We start from the raw sequence: 11,816 nt of genomic DNA on the forward strand, positions 1-11,816 counted from the left end.
ATATCGTTACCTTACACGAAATCGTTCAAACACACCTTTGAAAATTTGATAAAAGCATCGGATGATTAACACTATTGCGATTTATTTACATCACGTTTAATCATATTCACTGACATGTGGAATAAAAACATCTAAACCGCATGATCGTTCGAATGAAACTAGTACTAAGGGGTAGTGAAAAGCCTGATAGACCCCCACTTTGAATCTACTTGTTCGCCGTAAAGCATTCGCCCTGGCTAGTGTGCGTGACAGGTGTTGGCTCTCCTCTGCAGGTGGACCATGTGTACCCACCTACCTTCCATTCGAACCTGCGTGCAAAACCTTTTTCCTTTTCTCTTCATTCCTATGACAGCGAAATCATTTTTGCCATGAAATTTCTATTTTTATGTCGAACAATCCTTGTTGCATTCATTTTCGCAATGTTCTTATAAAGAAAGGAGGTATTCTTTCAATTACTATGTAATATGAAATATTTCAATTTTTCTCTTTAATTTATTGTACATTATGTTATCCTGGTTTGGATACTACTAAATATAAATAGAAATTCTCGACATTCCCCCTTTTAAATCGTCATTTTTATTTTAAGTAACCCTGTTGCGTAGACAAAATATAAATGTGATCTTTCAAATAATGTGGTAAAAATAAAAGCTTAATCAATATTACAAGGAAGAGTTCTCTGAAGGTTTACAGTTACAGTTAGACAATATTTTCTGCATTATAATGCAACGTTTGCCTGCTTATCTGGCACCTGCTCTTTACAGCTTATGCTTCTACACATATTGTTCCATAATTGGAATATTTTGAAATTTTTGAGTAACTTGTCATATATAACTGACAAGATATTTATCTCGAGGCTGTAATAAAATAAACGTAAAGTTCTCGGAAGTAGAATAATATGACGTATTATTCTTTGAATAGATATTACTCATTGTTATCGACGTAAAACGAACGAATAGAATAACGATTCTGATGCGCATTTTACTTTATTTATCGTTTATGAATCATTCACATTTCTATTTATGTCATCAACATTTACATTCTTTCGGTACATTTTCCGCACGAATCAAATATCTTTAATTTTATTTATTCGCACAAAACCCTAAAGAAATATTCAGAAATGAAGAAACTAAAAAAGGTTTCTTTAAAAACAAGTCATAGAAAGATATAAAAATATCTGGGGTCTAATAGACCCTGCCTCGCCATTTATAGGTGAACAGTGGCGACAGTCTGATCGATAATGGAGGCATGGTATTGTAATCGATTGATTCTAATATTCCTTAAATGAAAAATTAATGAAAAACCCCTCGTTTCTTTCCTTTTTAATCGGTGTCTTCTCTGTTATCGATTTCAAACTGACACGTTTTGGTACATTTATAGGTGCGAACCCTTTAGGTGCGAAGAATTAGAAAAAAAATAGCGGCCGGAGATCATTTAGTTGGTCATAGGCCAAAATGGGGGTGGTCGCGTAACCTAGACGTTCTGGTACAGGCACTTTCATTGATCGAATCAGGAAGGCAGTGACCGTCACTTACGATATCCCAGTCGCGAAAGGGAGGGGAAAGAAGCGCTGCTATTCGACCGCGTACAGAATGGCGCGTTAGATTTCCGAAGCCCGCATATTATTGGCTAACGTCCGTTGAGATCGTTAGGAGAAAATTTACCTGACAAATTCACCTGAAGCGCGGACGTGTGGGCGTTATTAGGACCAAAGCTTCTGTCCACCTGATCATTAGATCCTAATGGAATTCTCGAGTTTTACCCTTAATTTTATATATTATTAGTCTGCATAATTGGGTAGAGAGCTGGACGAAATGACCCTCCGAACAGAGTTTATTGGAATAAATAAAAAAAATTGTTATCCGGACTTGGCCCACTCTAAACAAAAATCCTATTGATAATTTTAAAGAATATCTATACAATCTTAGGACCTTAGAATTTTAGAATTTTAGGAGCTTAGAATCGTAAAATTTTAGAATTTTAAGAGCCTACAATCTTAGAACATTAGAATTTTAGGAGCTTAGAATCTTAGAATTTTAGAAGCTTAGAATCATAGAATTTTAAGAGCTTAGAATCTTAGAGATTTTAAATTTTAGGAGATTAGAATCTTAATTTTTTGGAAATTTTGAAATCTTAGAAGCTTAGAATCCTAGAATGATACGGAAGTTAGTCCACATTTTTGGGGAACCACCCTGGTCCCCGGATAGAATACCATAAATTTTCAGAATTCCATTACCATTGAGTAATGCCCCTTGTAAGGTACAGATACACCAACGTGTCGACGTTAGATTTCGTTTTTCAGGGAATTTCCGAGAAAAAATACGGATTCAATACGTTCCAGCAAAGTTCCGTGTCATGTGCATAGTGGAAGTATCTACGAGCCCGATCAATAATCTCCTGGGAACATCCGTTCCCCTGCTAGCCTATCCAGCTGGTCACCCCTGCAGTAATGATAATGGTAGCACCAGCAGCACCAGCAGCACCAGCACCAACGGTAGCAGCACCTGCTACCCTCCCTATACCGTGTCAGGTTGTGACTCATGACTATTTTCCGCCTTACCACCATCCACCATTGCCAATCGCCACAACAATACCTTCATAACTGTTATTCTATTATTTTATTTGATCGTAGAAAACAAACTCTCATGATTTATTCTCAGTTTCTCTGGGTTCTTTACCCCTTTCATTTTCACCTTCTAAATGCTTATATTTCATGAACTTCAAATAGAAAAAAAGATTTTTAAGGGTAACAAATAAAAGAATAAATATTATTAGGTTGAAAATATCCTTTATGCATTGAGCAGGTGGTAGGAATATGAGAAGGGTAGAGCCCACAATGATATGCTTGAGAATAACACAATTCTTGACTTTTCTTTTAAAAAAGTAGGTTTGTAATTTCGTATGAGGTTTACTACCTTTATTATTAGTACCACGTTCTTTAAATCAAACGAAATAATCAAAACCCATGATTTCAACCCTGCAATAATCATATTAGAGTTATGGACCAACATTTCAAGTATTTTCTTTAGATTATTACAACCTTTAGAATATTTCAGTTGAAAAGTAAGAATGTCAGAAGTATATTGAAGAACTTACAGCAAACCTGTACTAAGAAAAATTTAATGTTTCCTTGAAAAGTGCTGATCGATGAGAGATCGATAATAGGGTTTAAATGCATCCCCTTAAGAAATGTTTATAGGTCATCGCACGAAACATGATGTGGACGTATTTCAATGGTTAACTTAAAAGACCAGATACCACCCCGAGAAGTTACGAATATAGACACGAATGTGAGTATAGATTTCGAGAGAATGATGGAGATCTCATCAAATATTCAAAGAAATTGATCCCGACGACAACCATCGCCGGCTATAGTAACGATTCTAAGGCGATGATAATTAAAAATCTGAACAAAGAAAGAAACTATTATACATACGGACTCACTGAAAATTAATAAAACTATAATGAATTTTAATATTCAATGTAACCACAATAAGTATAATACTTACTTAAATCATATCACACACTAATTCACCAAAAACGAGATTTTTTAAAATTTTTATATTCAATTTGAGATTAGTAAAATAAAAAAAGAATCAGTAGATTTATTATTTTTCTACTTGGACTCTCTTTTAAACAAATTTTGATAATTTAAATATTATTATACACTATATTATATTGATATTCACAGAAATGTACGTAATTAATGATTACTCATTGTCTTTAATCTTTTACATCAGATACATGTTATTTAGCAACGAATTAAAAAAGATTTGGCAAGTAATTTAAATTAAGATCCAATGCTAGTTTGAAACTGCCATTACAGCCACCAACCACCATTGACACCATTCTACCGCCATCTTCTTACTCGTATGAATGATATCATCACTATCACAGATATACAACATAAATACATAAACATTGATAATACAAATGGGCTTGTAAAAATGGTCAATTATAATGAAAATTTATTTTCAACCATGTATGTTTACTAAGCAAATAGTTTAGGGATGATAATTTATTCGAAACGAAACAGATGTCTTTGTTAATATTAAAAAACTATAAAACATTAGTCTCTTTATGTAATTTTCAAATTTTTCTGGAATTAATACTATCATACTTTTACATTCCTTTTTTAGTATTTCAATACCTCAAAAAATCCTAAAAGTATGTGTAAAGGTATTATTATTTTCTATGAAAAAAATATTAAATTAACTTATACATTATTATTTTCATTCATTCATAATTCATAATTCATCTGTGCTAGTACTTATCATCCTTTGTAACTTGTTTTGTTCCCTTATAAAGTGTCAAATTTTTTAAACGCCTCTTGTATCTTTTCTTAAATTCTTTTTGCAACATTTGCAAAGGTTAAACATTAATTTTAGCGTCCTGTGTATATAACGTTCTATACAGAATGCATATAAATTATATATACGTATTTACAAGCATTAATTATACGTTATTTGTTCTATACATTATATATTGCGTATATTTTGGGGCCTCTATAAATATTTTTATTAAAATAAAAAGAAAATGCCAAATATAATTAAAGACTTGATTTTTCTAATATCAACGTGTAAATAAAAAAAAAGGAATTTATTATTTCATGTCGTAAAAGGTCTTGACATAAAGAAATAAGAACAATTAAAGGATAATGTAGTATTCATATTGTAATTCAATCGCATGTAATTTTCTTGTTACTAAACATGTTTTCGGCAACAAGGAAGCATATCATGACAATACTAAAGTTTTAATTTATATCCCATTTTGCTTAATTCAACGAGAATAATAATCATAGTTTTTTCCTTCTTCCTCACTTATACAAAATAGATTAAATTAATACACAATAGATATACGATTCATAAAATTGCAAAAAGTTGAAACACAGTATCTAACCTGACCATGTGTAACATTCATCATCAATACATATAATTAAACCATTTAACTATTGAAAAGATACCGCGATTTTATTACTACAAATTATCGTCACAAATGATAGGAATCAACCAATAATGTAACGTGTAAATAAATCATAAACGTGAAACATCTAATTGTTGTATAATTTTATAAATGTGTTTCATTGAAATCGTATAATTATTTCAATAAGAAAGCTGATTTAGAATTTCTTTCATTCTACATACTATTTAATAAATGTCAACTTGTCATTAGAACACTTCTAATTGCTATGTATATAAGAACTCTGTACCACGATAATATGATTCTACACAAAATGGTTTATTATCGACAATGATCGATGTTGATTGATTTCACTATCTACACTAAATTGTGCAAATAACCTACTCATTTACAATAATCAATCTTAAGATTTGAAAAATTATAGAAATTAAGGTACAAATGTGTATTATTTTTATATTTTCGGTTTAATGCCGATTAGTAGTAAAAGGCGTTAATCCCCTGAGAGTCATGTTGTCAAGAACGCCGCTTATGTACGTCGAAACATCGACCGTATCTTCTTCCGCTTTTCTAATAAAAGGATGTTCTAACAATTTGTTATACTTCGGCCTCTGAGTCTCTTCTTTGATTAAACTGCAAAGACAACGGTATAAACATTATTAAACAAATAAAACAATTTCAAAGTTATTATCAAAATTAATTTACCATGTATTCACAAAATTCACGAAATCCATGGTAAAATGATTTCCATTTTCGTTAGGAGACAATCGCGGTGGATCACCTTGAACCACTTGATAAAGCTGTTCAAAAACTGAATTCCATTTTGGATATGGAAAATATCCTGTTGCAATTTCCATTAATGTAATCCCTAGTGACCATACATCACTTCTGACATCATAACCCTTTGCACGCTGAGGGTCTATCCTTTCTGGCTGAAAGATTATGATAAATGAAGCACTTTAATTCATCTATAAAATTATGCTATCATTTTATTTAGTGTTTTACATACAGCCATGTACGGTCTGCATCCGGCATCCCGAGTTCGGGCAATTGAATCTACCAACTGCCCTGATATACCAAAATCGCAAAGTTTTATATTACCATGTCGATCTAATAAGATATTACTAGGTTTTACATCTCTATGAATTATTCTTAATTTTTCCTTGAGGTAATTCAATGCCTTTACTGTGGCGACAGTAATTTTTCCTAAAATACGTTCCGGTATTCTTTCCTTTAATACCTCATGAATAAACTTATAAAATATATCTAATGAGGTGTCCATGAGCTCCATGCAAATCCAACAGTCACCCTAACCGAAATACGGAAGATAATTAAAACATCTGAATCTTCAAACGTATTTTCGAGACTTACTTCCTTAAATAAAGCTCCATAAAATTGCACAATACACGGACATTCATTAGACTTCATTACAACCTCTAAATCCATTAATAGTTGCTTTTGCTCCCTTTCATCCACTGTAGAACGAATTCTCTATAATTAAACGTAGCGTTATGAACATTTCAAATGATTTAAATAATAATATTAAATCATGTACCTTCACAGCCATAACAGTATTACTTAGCCTATGAATCATCTTATTTACAGTGCCAAATCCTCCTCTCCCTATTTCTCCTAAATCTTGAAGATCTTCGCTTGTAAAATCATATACTCCATCCGGTGGTAACTGTAATTTTCCAGTACTTTGCATTGACTGACACATTCGCAATTTATCTCTAGAAAAGAATTCGTTGTAACGCAAACAATATTATTGAATATTACTATCGTATAGTAAACTCCCGCTACATTGCCGGTTACGCGAGTTCGAAAGTCAGATACTGCATGGAAGGAACTCTTTCTATATTGCCAATTTCAGGAATTTTTTGCTTTTATAGCACAATAACCGACAATATAACAAGAGTTTAATGTAATTCATTTTGAATACCTTGTTTTGTCAGGGAGTTCTTGCGTAACCTTAGTACATGCTCTTGCTGGTAGTTTGGGCAAAGATAAAGGTAAATTTGGACGAGAGGATCTGTTATTAAATACAAATACAACTACATTAATAGATATTCTATGAAAACTATAATTAAACTACTTTCGTACTCTTCTTACACTGGCACGCATGCTGCAGTTCCACTTGAATTAGAATGAGATGAATTAGTTGAATTACTAAATGACATGTTACTTCCTTGTGTTTGAAAGTTAAGTTTGAATTGTCTTCTTTTTTCTGTTACAAAATGAGTGTAATTATTATAAGTTTCTAGTAAATGTTAATGTGATACGTATACATGCATAGATGTACACACAATACCTGAAATTTCATTCTGAACATCATTAATAGGTCCAAAATCCATATGCTGAAAACTGAATGATCTGCTAGAACCTAAACATTCAGGATATAATTATTTAACATATGGATTTATTATAATCCATGTTTATATATATTTATGTATAAACACGCATGCACACACACACTTATATGTATTCCATATACGCGTAGGTGTATGCATGTATACAATTAAATTATGAATTTCTATCAACAGAGATAACAGCACCTAGGTTATGTAGCTGAAACAATATTGTTACATTTATTAGTAAACTTCCAAACACGTGGGACTTACTTTGATTGGTTGAAGCTGAAAAATTTCCCCGATTTTCCGTCATTTTTAAGATTCTCGATATCTGATCAGTACAACAAAAAACCCCTTGTTAAAGGCACTCCTTTTAGGAGACCTTTCCGCAAGATTTTAACAATCTAGCATACGTATTCTCCAGCGAACGCACCATTTGTGCGGTTTTGTTCCTTTATAAATGAGCAGATAGACAATTTTATTTCAATTATCCTTTCTCAAATACTCGATTTTAATTGCAATTTCAATTTTTCATACAAAACTACATCTTACCATAAGCTTATTACGATCACTTATTTGACGAACGTAACTGCTATGATATACATACCACTCACTATTATATGTATACGTAAATAAAAAGCGAAGATGATAATTGTAAGTTTACATTAATCTCTACCAGAACTTTAACAATTTAGGTAAAAAACTTCTGTGTTGAATTACTTCTGGTTATTCATTTATTTTCGTTTTATATACATGGTTCCTGAACATTGGGAACTCTATGATGAAATCTACGAACTATGATGGTTCTTTGCTTTAATCGCTGAAGGCGCTAGTAGCCAGTATTAGCAGTGACTGCCTTTCAATTTTTGTGAATATCTTGCGGATTTTAGTGATCGCATGCAGTTGATATAGTAGGATGTGGCACGAAAATGGTATGGGGTATGAACGAGAAATTTACATTGCATGGTAGGTTCTATTTTATACGACGTCTCTGACTTTATTAACAGTTATCCTTTTTGGATTACAATTGTTTACACAATGAGTCATTTCATTTTTTATTACTAAATCACATTAATGAATTTAATAATTATAAATCCTTCATATGCTTTTACAATCTCCAAACGTTCATATAGAGTTTTTTCAAAACATTTTAAAAATAAAGCATGCAATTATTAATGTATTCAATTCATAAAAATGTTAAGGTTGAAACAAATTTTTATAATTCAAAAAATGTACGTTATAGCAACAGCAAATTGTTTTTATTTTTAAAATTCGCAAATCATTCGTTCATTGGCTATATAAGTAAAAGATATTAAGATGAAAAACTGTGGTCTCAACAGTCTATTGTATATAGATATAAGAATGCATCGATTTAAGGATTATATATAAAGTAATTAAATTAACAAATCGTCATATATTTCAGGTAACAACGGGAACTAACATTTCTCTGAGAAATTGTTAAATTGGTTTACGCAGTGGATTTGTGTGCAGCGCCATCAACGCGTGATAAGATGAATCGTGAGAAGCGGTTGTGAGGGCTGTAATACACATTTATGTGTGGAAATTTAATTAACACTTCGCCGAAGTATCGCTTTGGGGTTGCACCATAGATCCCAGACAGATTTTTGAAATCGGCTGTGAAGCCGATAGTCACGAGACGCAGAAGTGCTACGAAAATAAAATTAAAAATCAATTTCGAGGTTTCTAGAAGAAAAGGCCATCCGAGAGGCGGACGATCTGCCAGACTTTCCGGGCCGACGCGGGGATATTTTCAGATAATCGTACGTATATTACGGTTATACACGAACCACTCATATTTCAGACGTTCTTACACGATCAAGACATTCTGTAAGGTTTAGTTTTTGTACATTACGTGACCTGGTGCACGCATTCTTTGTTTACGCGTATGCAGAAGTTTCCAACAGCTTTGGAGGTTGGCGGAGATGTTGAGGAAAAAGATTGGAATATTACCGTACCATTTGTTCTCTCGACGATTTGTTTAGTATCATTGTTGATAAGAAGCGTTGTAAAAATTTCTATCAAACCTTTTGTTGGTTGTGTATGATAGTAGAAATATTTATTTCACTTCAATACACATAGCGTGATAAACTGTCATTTAGCGGTGAATCGGCTTTAACTATTAAAACTACGAAGAATCTTTGTAATCTCAATATTTTGCAAATTTGTACAGCGTACATTATGCCTATAAAAAAATAAAAGAAAGCATTCTTTGATAACCTAAATTTTCTTTTGTTGGTTATTTCTAAATTGTACTGTGTTGTATGTATCTTTGTATGCAATTGATATTTTATGATAGAATTATTAAGAGTAACATGTTTATTTGATTTTATACTTTTATGTTTGTCATCTGATTTTGTTAGAACTTTAGTAGTAGGTACATGTTCAATGTATTAATGTATCTGCGTAAAAGATATGTAAGAAATAAGAAGTTTTATTCTGTTATTTAGTATACATATTTACTTAGATGAAAGGTGATAAAGTTGATTATTATGAGTTTACATTATTTGCCATTAGTTTTAAAAAGGTATATATTCATAAGTGATAAACATTTAGCATGATATTTAAGAAATTAAGGTAAAACGCTTGTAGTTACTTGTTAAAATAAAAATAGTTTGCAAATGTAATCAGTTTGGTACAATATTTGTATATTTTATTATGTGTGTTTCGTTCATTGTATCATTATGATTTTTAAATTGAGAACAGAAGGTGCATGGATAATTTTTTTTAGGGGTGCTTCAGCAAGTATGGCTGCTCTACCACGGAGGATTATCAAAGAAACACAAAGATTAATGCAAGAACCAGTTCCTGGTATAAGTGCTGTGCCAGATGATACAAATGCTAGGTATTTTCATGTAATTGTAACTGGACCTGAAGATTCACCATTTGAAGGTGGACTTTTTAAACTCGAATTGTTCCTACCCGAAGATTATCCAATGTCTGCTCCTAAAGTTAGATTCATTACAAAAATTTATCATCCAAATATAGACAGGTGATATACAAATCTATACATACGTTATTTATAATAAGATAAATACTTTGTGCTTATATTCTTACATTTTAATGCGATATTATATGCAAAATTTAAGTTTAAGCAATGCATGAAACATGTACTTTATTTGCATGATATTAATTGTTTGTTACATAGATTGGGCAGGATTTGCTTGGATATACTCAAAGATAAATGGAGTCCTGCTCTTCAAATCAGAACAGTTTTATTGTCAATACAAGCATTATTAAGTGCGCCAAATCCAGATGATCCTCTGGCAAATGATGTAGCCGAACTTTGGAAAGTAAATGAAAGTGAAGCAATACGTAATGCCAAAGAGTGGACTCGAAGATATGCTATGGACAACTGATCTCAGATCATCCATGATGAAAAGTGACGTTACCCCTATCTTTCCGAGTTTACCGATCACTTTACCCGCACCAGCTGCGTACCCTGCACCTGTGTCCACAATTTTGCTATAAAAATAATAAAAGTTTTGTAAGAGTAAAACAGAATGAAACTGTATTTTCTATATTGCGGGGAATACAAAGATGTCGTGTTTAGATTTCTTCAACGATTTATCAAGCAGATTTGTAAAGAATCTTCTGAAATTGAGAAAATTATCAATTGTATGAAGATTTGCATTTCAGCAAGAAGGTATAATTTTAATGAATTACTAGTTTTTACTTAAAAAAAAAAAAAACAAAAAAACAAAACATTACCTTTGTAGTAAAAGTAAGTGAATGTAGTATATTGCGTAAACGTTTTTCTTTTTTTTTTTTTATATATGATTACAGAATGGCTTGTGCAATCAGTAACTTATAGCCTTTATTTCGGTACCTTTAATGTATCCCTAAAGACAGAAACAGTACCGGGTCGTTCATTATAATATTATACTAATATAATTATATTTTCTGTATTTCATAATGTCTACTAACTGGTTGTCTGATAATCTTTATGTATTTATGATTTACGCGAGTTTGATGAAATAATGGTATTTCAATTCGCGATGGCATTTATTTATACTTGATCCTGCGTATAAAAAGTATCGATACCATTCGCAAATGCAATGTTCCATTTTTTAAGGTGTATAGTTAATGTAATACCATTTATAATATCGCTGGAATTTATTTATTAGTATATTGTTGTAAGACAAAAGATTTTTCTCATTTACAGAAAATTTCAATTGTTTCTCATCACAACAAAACTCATTTTACTCATGATTATGTTTATTTACATTTTTACTGTGTAAATACATACAATTGAGAGAAAAAGTTTCCTATCTACTGCTTCCATTTTTTTTCTTTTTTTTTTTCTCTAATATAAAATTGCTTCCGGAATATGAAAAGCGAAAATTTAAAGTATTCCTGCTTTTCGCGTAATTTGTAGTAATATCTGTAGGATAAAACTGCAAAATTCTCGAGCATGTACTTATATATTTTGAAAAAGAAAACAGATTTTAAATCACAAATAAATATATGTTTCGTAATGACATATATATTTAAATATTTTTTATATTTAAATATTTCTTTTTAATTGTTGTT

General features: G+C 31.5%; 2 protein-coding genes across 2 annotated transcripts; one reads left to right on the forward strand and one right to left on the reverse strand.

Moving 5' to 3' along the window:
- Positions 1 to 3,701: 3,701 nt before the first annotated feature.
- Positions 3,702 to 8,045, reverse strand: LOC117607863 (MAP kinase kinase 4). Its single transcript, XM_076688258.1, has 10 exons — positions 7,818 to 8,045; positions 7,536 to 7,717; positions 7,226 to 7,297; positions 7,027 to 7,141; positions 6,857 to 6,946; positions 6,470 to 6,647; positions 6,286 to 6,405; positions 5,924 to 6,223; positions 5,620 to 5,846; positions 3,702 to 5,547 (listed from the first exon to the last, which is right to left on the reverse strand). The coding sequence occupies exons 2-10, from the start codon at positions 7,576 to 7,578 to the stop codon at positions 5,382 to 5,384; spliced, it is 1,311 nt and encodes a 436-aa protein (XP_076544373.1). The 5' UTR covers positions 7,579 to 7,717; positions 7,818 to 8,045; the 3' UTR covers positions 3,702 to 5,381.
- A 665-nt stretch (positions 8,046 to 8,710) lies between these two features.
- Positions 8,711 to 11,587, forward strand: LOC143305301 (ubiquitin-conjugating enzyme E2 N). Its single transcript, XM_076688259.1, has 3 exons — positions 8,711 to 9,046; positions 10,015 to 10,275; positions 10,432 to 11,587. The coding sequence occupies exons 2-3, from the start codon at positions 10,031 to 10,033 to the stop codon at positions 10,640 to 10,642; spliced, it is 456 nt and encodes a 151-aa protein (XP_076544374.1). The 5' UTR covers positions 8,711 to 9,046; positions 10,015 to 10,030; the 3' UTR covers positions 10,643 to 11,587.
- Positions 11,588 to 11,816: the final 229 nt, after the last annotated feature.

Source organism: Osmia lignaria, chromosome 5, assembly GCF_051020975.1.
Source record: "Osmia lignaria lignaria isolate PbOS001 chromosome 5, iyOsmLign1, whole genome shotgun sequence".
NCBI lineage: Eukaryota > Metazoa > Arthropoda > Insecta > Hymenoptera > Megachilidae > Osmia > Osmia lignaria.